Source organism: Ciconia boyciana, chromosome 9, assembly GCF_034638445.1.
Source record: "Ciconia boyciana chromosome 9, ASM3463844v1, whole genome shotgun sequence".
Classification (NCBI taxonomy): Eukaryota; Metazoa; Chordata; class Aves; order Ciconiiformes; family Ciconiidae; genus Ciconia; species Ciconia boyciana.
The window spans coordinates 35441224-35458609 of NC_132942.1; the positions used below are offsets into that span (position 1 = coordinate 35441224).

Genomic DNA, 17386 nt, shown 5'->3' on the forward strand with positions numbered 1-17386 from the left:
TTCAGCTGTTGGTAGCAAATGTGGAGAAAACAGTTGTAAAGTCAGCCTCCCAAACAGTAAATCTTCATAATGAAGATGTTACTATCCGTATGAGCCTACTCTGAGTACAGCATAGAAATACACATAAGTTAAACTCATTCATGCACTACTAATAATATTAATATTGTAATTTTTAAAACTGGAGAAATATTGACAAATGGCAACTTTCATATTTTCCTTCAAAACCAGGAACAATAGCTCTAAAACCCCATTAAGAATAACTGTTTAATTGCAATAAAATCCTATAACAGTACATTTCTTCAGATACAGACTGTTTTACAACCATATGTTTAAATTATTAAATTCTTATTTATGCTCACTAAGCATACTCAAACTTATTAAATTCAAAACACAAGAGGTAGATAATAAATGCATTATACTTTTTTAATTGCATGATTGGTCAGTATTCAGAAAAGGTTGCATAAAAAGTTGTAAGAAGCTGCATAAAACTTGCGACATCCATGGAAAACTGTTGTTCCCAATACCTGAAAGATGTAATTGTTTTATTTCGGTATTTCTTTGAGATTTAAAGTGATACCATTTACACAACTCCTAAAGGAATAAGAATATCTATGCCCTCTCCCATCTATCTTTCTCTGCCTCTTTCTATGCTGAAGACAGACCTGAAACTTGAAAGAATATTAGCTTGCAAACTTACATATGCTAAGATTTTTTCCCGTTGTTTGAATTTTTCATCACATATTCTGTTCAGAAGTTAAAAATCCGTGAAGAAAACCGAAGGGAGATAGGTTTTAAGGGTAAGGGGACATGTAATATAGTTGATATACCTGGAGAGAGCCTTGACTATGATTTGGCAGACAGGGCACCAATGACACGGAATCATCTATCCTTTTTTCCTGTTTGTTTTTTTTTTTTAAACTGGGATTATTTTTTCAGCTAATATAGCACTCATATAAAACACACTGATGACAAAACATGGCCAAATTAAACAATAATGAGATTTTTAGAAGATGTGCTTGACTCTTCCACTGTGCACATTAGCTTCATCTTCCAACACCACCTACTAGTGATTTTGTGCCTGTTAGCATAAAAGGCAGTTTGACAGGATAGCGTCTGGAGTAAAGTAATGAGAAATTAAAATCTGTAGATAGCTAATGACCAAATTAGACTCCTATGCTGTAGTTGTGCCAATCAAGAAAGAAACCCCAACTTAACTTAGACTGAGATTTCTTCTAACTGCTGTGGTCAGACAAAAAGAAAAATGTAGATAATCTGATCTAGTTAATGTTTAGAGAACAAAAAGGCATTTCATGAAATATGTGGATCTGCCAGAGAGCTGGGAGTCTATTCACTAGAGCAATTACTAAGAACTTGATTATATTTATACTTATTAGGTTAAAAAAACAAACAAAACCCCCCATTCAATGAGTTGCTTCTCTAGGAGATGGACTTAGGTAAGTATTTATGAACTGAGCTGAATTAGGTCCTTGCTCTGTCATTTTGTGAAGACAGTTCAATCATTGTGTGCCTCAGTTTCTCCAGTATGATGTACAGAAAATCATATTTAGCCCCTTCATGGGTTTGATGATAAATTTATAAATGTACAATGAACTTCTGTTGCCTTCTGAGTCTCGCAGTGAAAGCAGTACAGAAATACAAAGTGTTGTTTTACTACTGTATGAAGCAGAATCATTTGCCAAATGCAAAGTATAAGTTAAAAGCACTTCAGCTTAAGGAGAAAGCAGAGTGTCCTGGGAGAGTCAAGCTGAGACTTCTAATATTGTTACCAAGTTTCTACAAGAAAGTGATAGAATCCTGGAAAACATACCAGATCTACATTGTGTTTGGGGACATTGTAAGAAAAATTAAAGCAACAGATGCAAAGTAACACTGCAATTTCCTGGACTCCATCAGTGAAAGAAAAAAATCTGAAAGTGCTAAAAACAAACAAACAAACAAAAAAACACAAAAAAACCCCCCACCACATTCAAAAGTTGGGGCTTTCCCCCCCGCCCTGAAACTGACCAAATAAAAGTAGATCTGGAGTTCAGGATAATCTGAAAAAGCAGATCCCAACAGGCAAAAAAGCAGATGATCTACTCTGTGTAAACCTCCAGCTCATTCACAATAAATAAAAATTATTGCAGAGGTGAAAACAGGTACTCAACTCCTGACTGATATTAAATACAGGATTTTTTTCAGTAATGAAGATTTAAAATACCAGGTGATGTTAGATTTATAAACCCAGACTGAAGGTGAAGGTAGAATTACTTACACATTTAGAATAACTCAATGAGTTTCTGGTTATTCCTTGAACGGACACAAAATGGCCTTTTCAAAGAGCTCAGGCTAGCTCTTGTTTCAAACAGGTAGAATTCCAACTTTACACTGGATGTGTCATTACTGGTGTAAGTAACACTAATAAAATTAGGGAATTTAACTGTCATTTTCTGTTTCTTTTTGTGTTCAGATAAATTTTAACAGATTTTTTTTTTTAAACAGATGGTTAAGACTAAAATACCTTCCTGCTGACTACCATGTCAGTTTGCAAATCAGTAAGCTTCAGAAATAAAGTCATCAGCATATGGAGGCTAAAATGTGTTAAAGAAAAAGTATAAACATTGACTATTTTATTAATTCTTCACTTTACGATCTAATGTAAATTATAAAAGGCTTCCTCAATGCCCATGTAACACAGATTAAAGCAAATATAAGCAAATGAAAATGTCAAGCTTAATAGAGGTGCCTAGATAAGCTTTAAAAATGTCACTGGCTTCTCTTTACACTCCATTCCACATGTGAACATCTCTTCCTTCCTCTGAAGAGTTTGAAAAATTTTGCTCCTGCTCAACTCTTGTAGTGCTTGTCTACATCTCACCATTTTTACTCACCAATTATTTTAATATTTTACACTTACTTTCATCAAGCTACTGACAAATCATTCCTAGTTTTTTTAAACTCCAGTTTAAATTTTTTCTTCAAAGTCATCTCATATTTTTGGTTTTGTCTTACTTTCTCCTTTCCCTCTAACATCCAAATCATAATATGCTGCATCTCACCTGTTTTGTGAAACATGTTTTTCCACCATCTTTTAATGCACCAATGCCTACTTCCTCTAAAGCTTCGGAAACACCCACAAATCACAGAACCCCCCCAACTCAAATACTTTCAAGGAGTTTATCACAAGTCCTTTCCCTTTTCCCTTCTCTATTCTTCACGTCTAGATCTGTAAAGAAAGAAATCTGGGTTTACGTAACAAATTTTCGTGTTGATGAATAAACACCTTTAGAAGCAAGCTAGCTTCCCATAGTAATTTTAGAGAAACCTAGGCCTGATCCTAACCAGATAACATACTTTTAAATACATTAAATGCTGTCTCCTACTGAGAACTTATTCACCAAACCAGGTTTGTTAACATTTCTCCAAAACATAAACTACTTTTATTAGACCAGACAGCCTGATATTTTAATTGTTAAGAAAGAAAGTGCTTTGTGTTAGAGAACTTGCTATCTTATTTATCTGAAAACTGCATAGATCACATTAGGTCTATGGAAATATTAGACTTTGAAAGTATGAAAAGCAGCATATGTTAAATGTGTATTCAAAACACATTAGAAATATGGGGTTTCATTTACATGTTACCAAACTCCCTAATGTTCCAAACCTCAGCTTTTCCCCTTGCTTGTGTTAAGGAAGAATGCCACAAAAACAGACATCTAATTACACATTCAACAGCACAGTTGTAAGAAGGGGATTTTGTATTTCATAGAATTGTCTTAAATTAGAAAGCAACAATATTTTTAAAATAATGATAACTCACGTAATACTTAAATATATGCAACAATTATTTTTAAAATTCAAGGATACTCTGTGCATCTATGCAGATGGGCAGACCAACAGTCCTTCTGATGTATTTATGATCATTATTCAGTATTTTGTTGTAATTTGTAATGTCAAAGCTGCACTGTTGTTAATTCTGTCCCACTAACAAAAAAAGTTTTCTATTAGATTTATAGTAATTTTAAAGTCTCAGCTTGTTAAACCTGCGTTAGTAAATGTCTCACAGGGTCTCTCCTCCTAAATACGTCTCCTGCATTTAACAACATCTGATCCCAGTTAAGGCACTTACACCTCTACTCCCCCTTCCCAACACATATACTGGGAGTCTTTAATGCTTCAAATTCATCTTTTTTCATTAAATAAAGTTAAGAGTCACAACTGCAGGTGCTGTACTATTGAGAGCCACTGCTGTGCCAACAGTTTCAATTTTAAACCTATTTTTCCCCATTGATGACATTAGAACTTCACCCACGGCTGTACCAGCTTATAACTTTCACTTTTAATTAAAGAAATTAAATTGGCAACATGAAACACTTTGCTTTCACATTAACTTTCACTTTTTATTAACAAAGCTAAAAGCAGCATAGCTGAGGGTAAAACCCTATTCAGAGCTACGACCACAGTGAGGTGGAATGCAAGAGTACATGTCTAAAAAAAGATTTATTTTAAAATCATTAAAATTGAAGTAACAAATTTCTAAAAATTCAGAAAAATTATCTCAACACAATAATTCCTCTCTGCTCTCCTCTCATCAGAAGTGAGTTATAAGTTTCTGTTCAGAGAGTGCTTCATCTCACAGAAAGCTGCATTACATCCACTGTACTCTCAGAAAAGAGGGAAAGGATTAAATTGGCATGACTGAACTCATCTCTGGCTTAAGAAGGTAGCCCCTTCAAGTAATGATAGGATGCGTCTGTAAGGAAATCTGCATTGCCAAATTTCAGTGATCTCCCTCCAATAAAAAAGCCCTTCAGCCTATAGCACTATAAAATCACTATCACCCATAAATACTAATTAACTTTGCAAACAACACTAAACATAATTTTCCATTAATTTATGTAATTATTCTTTTTACAGAATAGATCTTACTCCTGTGATAGTCACACTTAAGACCCCAAAACTTGACAGGCTTGTGCTACTTAAACAGAACACTCAAAATAATAGACCAATAGAATGTATTTATTAGGAATTAATTTTCAAAATTAATTTGATAATAAACATGCGTTTAGCCAGTTTGAGCAGATGAATTAACACAGTAATTTTAACGTGATCCACTTTATTATAGAAGTATTATTCATTGATTTTCTGAAAACAAGGACAACCCCAAGCTGTACCTTTACTGTAGAAAGCACCACTCTCTCCAAAAAACAATTCAGAAATAAAACCAACCAAAAAAAAAAAAAATCAGCTACAAACTCCTATTCCTCCTGCTGCCAGAAATATTTCCATTATTAGCCCAGAACCAGAACCTCATTCAATCTGACACACACAACCTGCATTTCCCAAGTTTTGGAAATAGCTATGAAAGCAGCACGGAACACATCTTTTACTATAGCAAGACCTGTGCTTTGTTTTTTGGGGTTTTTTGTTTTGTTTTGTGGAATTTTTTTTTTTTTTGAAAGTCCACACACCATGTCACATGTAAAGGTAAATTCCTCAAGTGATTTTAATCTGGCTTTTGACCTTTCTGCAGTCTTAAGACTCTCCTTAGCTCTTCTTGCAATTTCCCATACCAGCCACCAAATACAGATTCAAAAGATCTGCTTCTGCACACACGTGGAAACAACAGCCAGTGGGTTCTTACTGGGAAAACAAACAGGGGCAAAGAGTTAACTCTCCCAAATATTTCCTTTAAAGAGACTGCACTCTACATACGTGCTTACATACAAGATGGCCCCTTGTTGTGCCATTATTATTTTACCCTATTATCAGGAAGATAACCCAAAAGTAATGACAATCAAGGCAGTTGCAGTCTCTCCCTGTACAGCTTCTATATTTGACACAGCATATTATCTTGGATGTTTGAAACAGAAGCTGTTCCAGCAGCAGGAGGTGACTGGATCTCACAGTTTTGGGGACCAATATGTCTTTAAACACTTCTGTTACAGAAAGAATCACTAGGAAGTAAATTAGAGAAATGCTTTGGGCCATATGTTCTAGGTTGCTATGCATACATTGTGGAACATGATGCAGAGATCCCTGAAGTACAAGAGATCATGCTAGCTCCTGAAACAGTATAGTCTTGTTTTCAATTTTTAGGATTTTAATTAAAAAGAAATTGTATGTTGCATTGCTACTATAGCATACCTTATGATTTTTCCTTTCCTGTCAAGTTTGCTTCCCCCAAAATATCTCACTGGAATGTGAACATCAGTCATTACTCTTCTAAGCTTGTGGTATGAAGTTTCTATTTCTCAAGTACTTCCCAGGCATGAGACGTAAGATTTTGTAATATTCTCTCATTTAACAAGCCAAATAATACTGCTATTTTGCTTTAAAGATACTCTCGTAGCTTCACAATTATTTTTAATTTGGATAGTGACTTTTCTCAGAATGTAAAAAATTTAAAATATTTTTTGAAACCTAACTTTTTTTTCTTCTATCTCCCCATCTGATTTTATCTCTCATTCTCCCAAAAACACTTCCTGAAGCAAACCCAACCCCATCTGGGTGCTTACAAATTCTGCAATCACATCCTACTGTAATAACTGAAATTATGGTTGCAGATGAATCAGAACACTAGTGTCAAATATTTTCTTATCTCCTCCTAAAGAAACCAACCCACTACCAAAAACCCAACAAAAACCTGCAAACCTGACACTTTCTTTGACCATCATTTACATATCTTTCTTACTCCTTACTGAATTCTAATGCAAAATTACCAAGTTGGTTTCAAGGCTTCCCAAAGACTCATGATGACTCCCCTTTCATTTCAGTCTATTCCTTCATTTTTCATCATCTTTTCAGTTGATTATTTTGTTGTTGATTATTTAATACAAATCTACTCCAATGCCTAAAACATTTCCTTCATTATCTTATTCTTTGTCAAAACCTGGACCTTGGCTGTTAACAAGGCGCCGAAGTGTAAATAATTAAAATAGAATTTTCACTGTGCAAGTTAAACCTGTTTACACTCTTCCATATTAGACAATAGATGACGTACCACTAGCAGGCAATTTTGAAACTCTTCCTAAAATTATTCTGCTGAGTAACTTTAAAAACATGTTGCAAAATAACATGACAAAACATGTACAAGATAAAAGATCACACTGTTCGTCCAAAAGGCATATTTAGAAGCTGCAGTTACAAATAAAAGAAAAAATTTCTGATTTTTAGATTTAAGCATTTATAGAAAAAACAACAAACCAGAAACAGAAATTTCATTTTGAAATCCCATGTTTTCTAATCTTTAAAGACACCACACTGTCAAGGTGATAAAGATGTCATGATCGGGGAAACAATGTCTTTGCATAGTGGGTATTTCAGTTGTGGGTATTTAATCATTACCCACTTTGCAGACACAAATATCCATCAGCAGGCCACAAACAGACAGGAAATGGTTACTGATCTTTATCACAAGTTATCAGGGCAGCTGGGGCAGGTTTTAACTGTGTCCATTTAATAACTATGTCATTACAATTACTGCATCCTTTCCACAAAGACTTAGATCTCCGTAGACAACTAGCCAAGTTCATTAAAGACCAGAAAAAAATAAATTCTAGGTAAGGAATTAGTACATAGGAATTCAGAATAAAGACCTCAACAGTTATCACTGTTAATGTACAGGTGGTCTTGCATTTGAGCAGCAACCTAGATTCTAAGGAAACCATGAACAATCTATTATTTAGAATAAAAAGTTGTAATCTGACCACATTTTGCTAAACTATGTCCTACCTACATCTTGCAATAGGTGGTCAATCCATCGGAACAGGATGGTTGAGAGCTAGCTGAACACTCCACAAAGGAAAGACGCTATCAATGTAAGTTCAGCTCCAAATTGGCATTTACACTTAAATCACAACATTGCATAAGCACCCCCCAAAAAGTTCACAGTATCTTCAACTTCTCTTTCTAAACATTAATACTGATAAATCAGCACTGCTGTTCCATGGCTACTTTGTGGTTTGGTTTTGGTTTTTTAATGCCTTCATCTATTTTTCTAGTATACCATGTATTTATGCCAAGCTGTATCCTATCACCTTCTGGTTATGAAGTTGATTTATGCATTCCTTATTTTCATTAAGATAATTTATTCAAAACAAGTAGAGGACTCTTTTTTTATATTTGTTTGTTGCAGAATTCTTTAGTTTGCTCTTTCTGTAATCTACAGGAATCAAAGTTGTTGATCATACATCTATTTCCTAAATTTTCACTTCAGAGGAGTTTATATTATTCAAGACTAAAACAAACAAACCCCCCCCAAAAAAATGAAAACAAAGAACATTCAATCATGAAGTAATTCAGGTTGGAAGGGACAACAGGAGGTCATCTAACCCAACCCCAGATAAGCCTGCGTAGCAATAGCAAGGCTTTGTGCAGTCAGGGAAACGTTTTTTCAACTAAGGACTGCAAGCTACTGTATTTCCTCAATGTCCATTAAAAAAAACAACCAACATAAACAAGCAGCAGGATACACAGAAAAGAAAACATGATTCATCAAGATGTATTCACTGAATGGAGAAAACAGGATAAAAAAAAGGGCATTTCTTTGTTTTATAAAATAAGCATTAAGAACGAAAACAGTAAATCTGTTTTCATCTGAACATTTAACAAGCATATATGTTATGTGGGAATTTGTAGAATATTTAACAATGTGAACAATTATAAATTAAGAGTGAAAACAGGACAGACTGAAGTAGCCAAACTGAGAAACAAATTTACGAAATAAGCAAGGGTAGGTTTTTTTTAAAAAGTCTCTCAATTTGTGAACATTAATGGCACAAAATCAGGAGGCTAAGTGTTACAATTGAGCATTGAGTTGTTCTGTGTAATCTCTTCAGAATATACAATAAATAATTCAATAAAAATGCAAATGCAATGAAAATTGAGATAACTAAGGGATAAACTTATTTGCAGTTTTATATGATATATACAAAATAATTAAATTTGCAGTTATAAACAGCAGATTTATCTATACCCGTATGCTCTTGAAACAATATCGTCTTAGTTTGTTCTATTGCATGTATGAAGATTCAGTCTTCAGAATTAAAGTTACAAAGGAACAAGTCCAGAAGAACTGATAGTTAACTGAAGACAGGCATGAATCAATTAAATAATGCAGTTATATAGAGGTGACTGGAACACTAACTGGGACACATAGTATTTAAATTAAAATAAACAAATGAACAAAACTGTTTCTTTAAAAAAAAGTCTAGAAACTCAAGAAGTAAGAAGCCACAAAAAACTCAAGAAGTAAAGTAAAAAGCCTCAGAAAAATACGTAACAATTTACTGAATTGTGTTTAAATACCAGAGGTGTAGGCTATGATTTTCAAATGGCACAGAAACCCTGGCTTCTATTAAATTTCAAAGGCAATTGTGAAAATTATTTCACCAAGTTACTCTGAAAATGTTAGCCATTGTCTCCTATACTGCCAAGAACTCATCAAAGTTGGAGCTGTATCTTGAAGACACAGGAGCATTCCAGTCAGGTAGGTCTGGAGTCATCATAGATAAGACAGCAAGACAATGAATTACAGGTGTGATGTCACAACAACAGTATCTTTTTGTTATAAGAAACAAAATGTGTTTATGAAACAGATTTCACAAAATTAAATAATTGTTTGAAGACTATGAATTGTTAAGTAGTTTAAAAAAATAGAGTAAAACAGATACCTTGGCAGCCTTTAGCAAGATTTCCCTCTCTTGTTCATCTTTCCTTTGCTTTTCTAAACGCTCCAACTGTTCAAAAAACTTTAACTGTGATCGGACATCTGTAGCTTGTTCATACCATTCATCATCCTGTAAAATAAGAACCATGTTGTACAAAAGCATGCATTTTCATCAAGACTATGCATTTAAAGAAGACTATAGGTGTTACGATATTAAAATCTTTCCATTGTACTAACAATAAAAAAAACAAATTATCTTTTTTTTTTTTTAAGCTCAGGGGAAGGAAGCCAGCCTATGGTTAATAACGCAGCTAGAATCTGATTATTTAACTAATATCTAAGCAAATTAAAAAACAAGGATTGATTTATTTGCACCAGAGACATGAAAGAGTTAAAAAAAGTAAAACCAACAGACTTACCGATTAAACAACCCTAAGATGCTTAACTTTATTACTGAACAATCCTAGACATCAGATATAAGCCTGGTTATAAACTGCAATTCCTGTATTTCTACTCATCTTGAACTAGTAACAAGCATGATCAAGATGCAGCATTATAAAAGCATTAAAGGTAAAAATTCAGTTGAAAATAAGCCTCTAATTACCATTAAAATAGAATAACTTTATGACAACTAAGAGCATGCAAGCTTTCCTAGGACCCAACAAACAGTAAGAATTTATGACAAGCCGCATGGGGAACACTCAGAATGTCAGTCAGAAAAATAAGTTAGCCATATTACTTCCATCTCATTTATCTGCTTAATATTTTCCTTTTTGACTGCAATGCTATGAAATGAAAGAAAACTATTAACCAAGAAATATACAGAAGACAATGAAAATGCTGTAGTTCAATCAGAGACAACACTAATTATTCTTCTAACAATCTGTTAAGGTATTATTTAAAATGCATCTTTGGCTTAACACGGACTAAGCAAAGTGCTTTCTTCTCAGACACCATCCTAAGGAGACGGAAGGAGGGATTTAACACTGCTAAAGCTGATGAAGAACATTGGAAAGAAACAAGGAGATTTTACTTTCAGTCCAATATAGTAGAATATACCCATCAATTGCAAGGAAAGATGTAAGTGTAGGTACTACACAGGTATAGTGGCCTTTACTTTTTTTAATCCATTTTTCTATCACAGTAATGTTGATTCTAGTCACAGAGCCCAAAGATAATTTTTCTTGCAAATGCCACATACATATAATTAGTCCAACTGTGACTCAGGTTCGGGAAATAGGTGAGCAAAGATACAGTTCAAAGCTGTTTGACCAGGCTTTCACTCAAGGCAAACAAAAAAATCAAAAACAAGCAAAAAAACCAAACCAGAGCTACTCAACATATATATACACTAAAGAAATCTAAACACAGCTTAGACACAACACACAACCACAGTTATTGCCATCTTTCTTTTACACCAGTTTAACAACGATTAGCATCTTTTATCAAAAAAGATATTTCATATTTATCAATAAAGATGTTTGATTTATTTGAATTTCAAGCTGGTTTGCAGATTCTCATTTAAATTCCCCCCCTGGTTTAAGATATCTAAATTGTTTCAATTTTCTTCAAGAATACAATCACTAACAATGGAATCAGAGTAGCATTTTATCTTGAAATGTTCTTTTTAAAGAGAACATCATTGTTTAATTACAGTGAAGAATTTACAGCTGAATTCTTTAGTTGCTGGTTTAAGACAAATTGGTAGCTTTTGTAAAATATTAGTATTTCTCACAGCTAAGGACATGTAAAGTTACTAGAGATTCCTATATATTGAAGCAATTTTGATCCAACCAATGGATACCTTGGTCGAAAAAGGAGACATCAAGAATCAACAGCCTTAGTTGCAATCCATGAGCAGAAACAGCTTAACAGATGCTCCATGCTAGACCCTTTAGCACAAAAGGATGAAAACATAATTCTACACACAAATTCTATCACAGAGGAGGAAGACAGATCTGGCAAGCAGTGCTATCATCCCACCACTTTCTATTTGCTGAGGTAGACAAACCTGCAATTAAAACATGCTTTGCACACAGAATGAACACGAAACACCTACTGTGTACTAAGAAAAAACGGCATCACACTGCATCGTTCTGTAACATACAATACCTTTCTTTGCACACTTACTTTGTACGATTCCATTCGGTGCTGGGTTATCACTGTTACTTTTTCTATCACTGTTCTTAATCTGTTTTGTGTTGCATGGGAAATAAAAGTAACCACCTCAGCTGGCACATCAGTAATTCCTAGTTTTTTAGCTAAAGCAAAAAACAAAACAAAACAGAATTAGCTTACACCCTACAAAAAAAACCAAACCAAACCAAACAACTCTAAAGAACATGAAGTCATAACTTCATTTTCCTGAACAGAAAAATCCGTGACAGTGTATTTATGTAGCTTTGGTGATACGTTCATGACCCCTTGAAAAGAGGTGTGACTACACTTCAAAGTTTGAAAGAGAAATCAGAGCATTTTTTTTTTTACCACTTAGAAAGCATTTAAGAACTTTACTGAAGTTTATCCTAGTATATTAAAACAAAGCATAACAGAGTATAAGACAATTTGAGTTCTCAGTTGTTCTACACAAGAAAAAGCATTTCCTTTATCTTCAGAAGCATTAGTGCAGATTAATTTCAGTGTCACTGAGATGAGGCTGCAGCCCAAAGCATACTGTTGCATACTTTAGCCTACACTATTGGTGTACTACTGATAATAACAATTCTTTAGGAAGAAAAACTATTAATTGAATATGAGGAAATAAAGTCATATTAACAACAGTTGTTTAAAAACACCAGTTGTCCCCCAAACACTGCTAAAAGACATATTTGTAGTTATTTGGACATTTGATACTTTGTGCTGAGTTTACACAAAAAGCACTCTACAGTCTAATGTACTGATATATTAAAAAACCACCTAAGCTACAGAAACAAGAATATGGGTAACACTTAAGAATTCCTAAATTCATCAAAATAAATACTAAGTATGTGATATAGATTTGTAGACATAAAAACATACATACTAATCTAAGCTACAGTCCTACAATGACATATATATGAGTAGTCCCAGTGGGACAGTTTTCTGGATAGAAAACTCTGTGTGCACACACACACGCATATATATTTTATATATTTAAAAAAAATCAGTAGTTGCATTTTGTTTTTGGATTTGACCCACCATAAAAGAGTAAATACTCTGATTACACCGACTCAGTTTTCCACTGAACGAACACAAGTCTTTTAATAACGTTTGTGAATCTGTTTGTTCGCAATACATTAACGGGTACGCAAAACACTACAGGAAATTTGTTTGAGAATATTTTGGAAAGTGTTTCCTGAATGGCTAATTAAAACTGTAATCTTCGTTTGTGGGAGGGGTCCCTGAGCAAATACAAACCTGAGAGGCTTAAGAACGAGTATTTGTTTTGTGAGGCATTCCTATCTCTTCCTGGCCAAATTCAAGAGCGAGAAACCATCACACGTCGAAAAAATGAAGACGAACAAGTGAGCAGTGGTCTTACATGGATGTATACTTCTGTTATTTTAATGATGTGATCTGAGACGAACTGGCAGCGTTCAGCATCACCCTGGGCTTCTGTCAGGGCCGGGCTGGGGCCGGTCAATCACGGCGCGGGCGGGCCGGCCGCCGCCGGCAGGGGGCACTGCGGCGGCCCCGCGCGCCGAGCCCGCGCTCCTCCCGCGCGCCGCCGAGGCGGGCCGCGCTGCGCGCAGTGCCTGGCGCGCCGCGGAGCCGGGCAGCAACACCGCCCGCGGTGCCAGCCGCTCTGAGTGAGTCCCGTCTGCAGATACGGCTATTATCGCTCGTTTTGTGCTAAGCCGAACGAAACAGATTATGTTTCCTGCAGCTCTCCCTCGCCCCGTCTCTTCCTCATTTTTTTTTTGATCTGCAGTGTCTATTTAAATGTATATTTTATTACATCACTACAGTACACCATTCCCACACTTCCCAGAGCTGAATTCTCTATGTCGTGTATTTCTGATATTAATTTTTTTAATGATTCTTTGAAGTCGTTATCTCTTAAACTAACTCAAGCCATCACTGACTCCATATTGTACACGTTACCTTAAGGATTTTAGCAATATGTATATATGCTTTTTAACTGATTTTTGCTTTATCGCTAAAAAAAAATTAAATCTTTCTTGGTGCCCAATTTGTCCTCTGTAATAGAGATGGAACCTGCGCTGAAGTTGCTGAAAGCTGAACGTATAATGGAAAGCAGACATACGCATTAAGATCCCAATGCTGCAACTGTTACTCATGCAAATTAAGTCCTTGAAGTCAGTAGGACTATTCATATCAGTAGGAGCTATTTGTGCAAGTCAGACTTGCAATATCAAGACCTATTTGAGCATGCACCATTTTATTATGCAAACATGTGTAAGCAAAGCTATCAATCAAAAAACCCTAGTCTGAAAGATAAAACGCAAGTAAGAAGGGAAATTTAATTAACTAGTATCCAGAAAAGAGGTTTGAGATGGAAAATTCTGCCGAGTATTCTAGGTAACAGTACGAATGAATAATTGTTAAAATAATAATTTTTTTAATTTCAGCAGTGTAACTACAGCTACTCAACTTCCCTGAACACACACAATTATCCTTTCATAATATCCTTTCAATCCTTTCAATATTATCCTTTCATAATAAAGAACTATCACACCTTGTTTTTTTTTCACAATGAAGGTTTTCCTAATTGTAAAGACTTTTGTTCTAAGTAAATTCAACCATTATATGGCTGGTTCTGCCTATCCCACTCTTCAGAAATCCATCCATAATCAAAGGACCATTCCCTGAGATGCCTGGTTCCTAAAGATTCTTGTCCTACATCCTCTTCATCAGCCTCTGCGATATCGCAGTAACTTTCTACTCCTGAAATCCCTGAACACAATATTCTCAAGTCCAGAAAACTACTCGGAGGCCAGTTATAAACAGAGTCCCTCAGGAGTCTGTCCAGGGACTTACCCTTTTTAATATCTTTCTTGGTGACCTGGATGGGGAGACACAAAGCACCCTCATCAAGTTTGCAGATGGCACCACAATGAGCGGTGCAAAGGGAAGGGCTGCCAGTCAGAAGGACCTGATGAGCAGGCCAGCAGGAACTTCATGGAAATTCAAGAAGGACAAATGCAAAGTACTGCACCTGGGATGGACTAACTGTCTGCAACGATACAGGCTGGGGACTGCCTACCAGGATAGCAGCACTGATGGAAAGCACATGAGAGTCTGGTGGGCAGTAGGCTAAGCAGGATTCAGCAGTGCGTCCTGGCAACAATGAAGACTAACAGCAGAGTGGATTGTATCAACAGCAAAATGGTAGATGAACAGTAACCAGTAGGTCAAGGGAAGCGATTATTCCTCTTCACTCAGCCCACACCTAGAATACTGCAGTCAGTTTTGGGTCGCCTCGTACAAGACAGACTTGGAAAAACTTGAGTCCAGGGAAAAGTCACCAAGATGGTTATGGGGTTGGAGCATATGACCTATATGAGGAGAACCTGAGGGTTCTTTATCCTGGAGAAAAGAAGGCTTAAGGGAGAGGTTATTGAAAAGATGGAGCCAGACTCTTTATTGAGGATGCCTGGAAGAAGAATGAGAAATAAATTCATAAACTGAAACAGCAGAGGTTCTGACTGGATACAGGGGAGAATTCTTCATTATGAAGATAATTAAGTACTGGGACACTTTGCACAAAAAAGTTGTAGACTCTCCCACCTTCCAGGTTTTTAAGGCTCTGCCAGATAATGCCCTAAGCAACCTTGTCTGAATTTCATGTTGACCCAGCTTTGAGCAAGAGGTCGGACTAGATGACCACTCAAGTTCTCTGCCAACCGGAGCAATTCTATGATCCCTGTCCTCCTGCATAGCTCAAACTTCTTCCCATATTCCTTATTATGGCACAATACCCTTAGTTCCCTCATACATCTAGGGTCACCCCCTGGCACGTCTCCCAGTCCATATTTGTCCAGCTTGCTAGCTGGGCACAGTCAGCTCACCCTGAGGACAGCCTGGCCAGTCTGTACAAGAGTGCTGACTGGCAGCCAACTAGACAGAAGAGCAAAGAAAAGGAAAAAACTGTTGAATTCCCCCTCAACTGGGACACACGGAGAGGCTACCTAACTGCTGATTTATCAATGGATTCAGAAGTTACCTGAAGAGAGAGAGAAGGTAGGCAAATAGACTGTTCAATCACGTAAAGCTAGTTTACTTTAGAAAATAGGCTAAGGAAGAAAGAATACAAAACAAATTTCCCCAAAAATGAATTTGCATCAAGAAACCAGACTACAAAAAGATAAAAAGATAAATTTTTAAAAAGTCATTTTGTCATGCACAACATTCATCATGTGTGGAAGCATCATCATGTCTTCCCTGCTCTAAATTACATTAGTCAAAATCCTGTTAGCATAGGATGTCAGAAGCAGGGTGCATTCCAAAGCTGTATACTACATGAAGATTTGGCACACTGCTTAAATACTTGGATTGTAGTTGGGGGAAGCATGGTAAAAGTACCAGTGTGCTCTTGAAACAATCTCATCTACACTTGGAAAGGCTGGCCTAGTTACACGTTCATAAACAGTCATGCATACCACTTTATTGATCCGCTGACCTCAGAAAAGTTCTGATACCATTGTTTAGGGATTGTCTTTTTTGCTTTCTGCTACTCAGAGAAAATGACAAGTAGAAACTGAATCTATGCAAAGGGCTGGAACTGTTGATTTTCATATGTTTCTATATAAAAGTCTTAATATTCTTTTCTTGACTGCTACATCTCCACCTGAGTTTCATCCACTCTCATTTATAAAAAGCATACTGGAATTCTGTCTGCCATCAAAGGAAAATAATGCTGATCTCTAAATAGGAAATTCCTGAGATATTCTTCCAGTCTGCATAATTACTTTTCCCAGTTTTAACAGGGAAAGGCTTCTCTTCCCTTTGCAAGATTCCCTAGACTGATGATGATGTGGGAAAATAATTTATAGTAATTTATTTATAGTATATAAAGTAATATACAATAATAATTTATAATTTATATTAATATAAACTATAATTTCTAGTTTTAAGAAATGTGTATATACACACATATATATTTTCTAATACTATACATACTTAATTGTATCACAAAACACAAATATCCTAAATATATTATTCATCTTTCTAACCAAGTCACTGGACAGTGGCTTCATCTACAGATGTTTTTATTTAGGTCCTAGCATTCTGGATTCTGGTCTTCATTGCGCCATCTGATCATTGCAATAGTAAGTCATAACATACACACTTACATATGTACAGAAATTCAAAACCCAGAGAAAAAATTAAGATTAAACAAAAAAATTAACTTATTTCTATCAACAGACTGCTATCATCTGTCTTTTGTTAAAAAAAGTTGAACTTGTTTCTCATTTTTAGGTGATCTTCCTAATGTGCTTTGAGTTTTATAATGTGGCCATCTCAACTTGTAGTTTTGTGACCAAAATTATGCATCTAAAGCAGTAAGGAGCCACACACTTAAAAGCAAAACATCAAGAAATGTGTAATTTGAAAAAAGTTGCTTGCTTTTAAATAATATATTTGTTAAATTTAGACATTTTTGACAAGTATATGCTTCAAGTCTTTAAAATTACTTTAGCAAATGTAATTCTGAACTTTTCCTAGAGCTATGATAAAAACATCATCAAGGATAACAACAAAAATGGAGCTGGA

The 17386-nt window shown here is 35.5% G+C and overlaps 1 protein-coding gene across 2 annotated transcripts in view; it reads right to left on the reverse strand.

Annotated features, from left to right (window-relative positions):
• Window positions 1-17386, reverse strand: part of LOC140656696 (transcription initiation factor TFIID subunit 4-like) — a 150344-nt gene that overhangs the window by 72177 nt on the left and 60781 nt on the right. For both annotated transcript variants that reach the window (XM_072872722.1, XM_072872721.1), the window contains exons 11-12: window positions 11801-11931; window positions 9675-9800 (exon numbers count right to left, since the gene is read on the reverse strand). In XM_072872722.1, the coding sequence (XP_072728823.1) occupies window positions 9675-9800; window positions 11801-11931 (257 nt within the window). The remainder of the gene's footprint in view (window positions 1-9674; window positions 9801-11800; window positions 11932-17386) is intronic.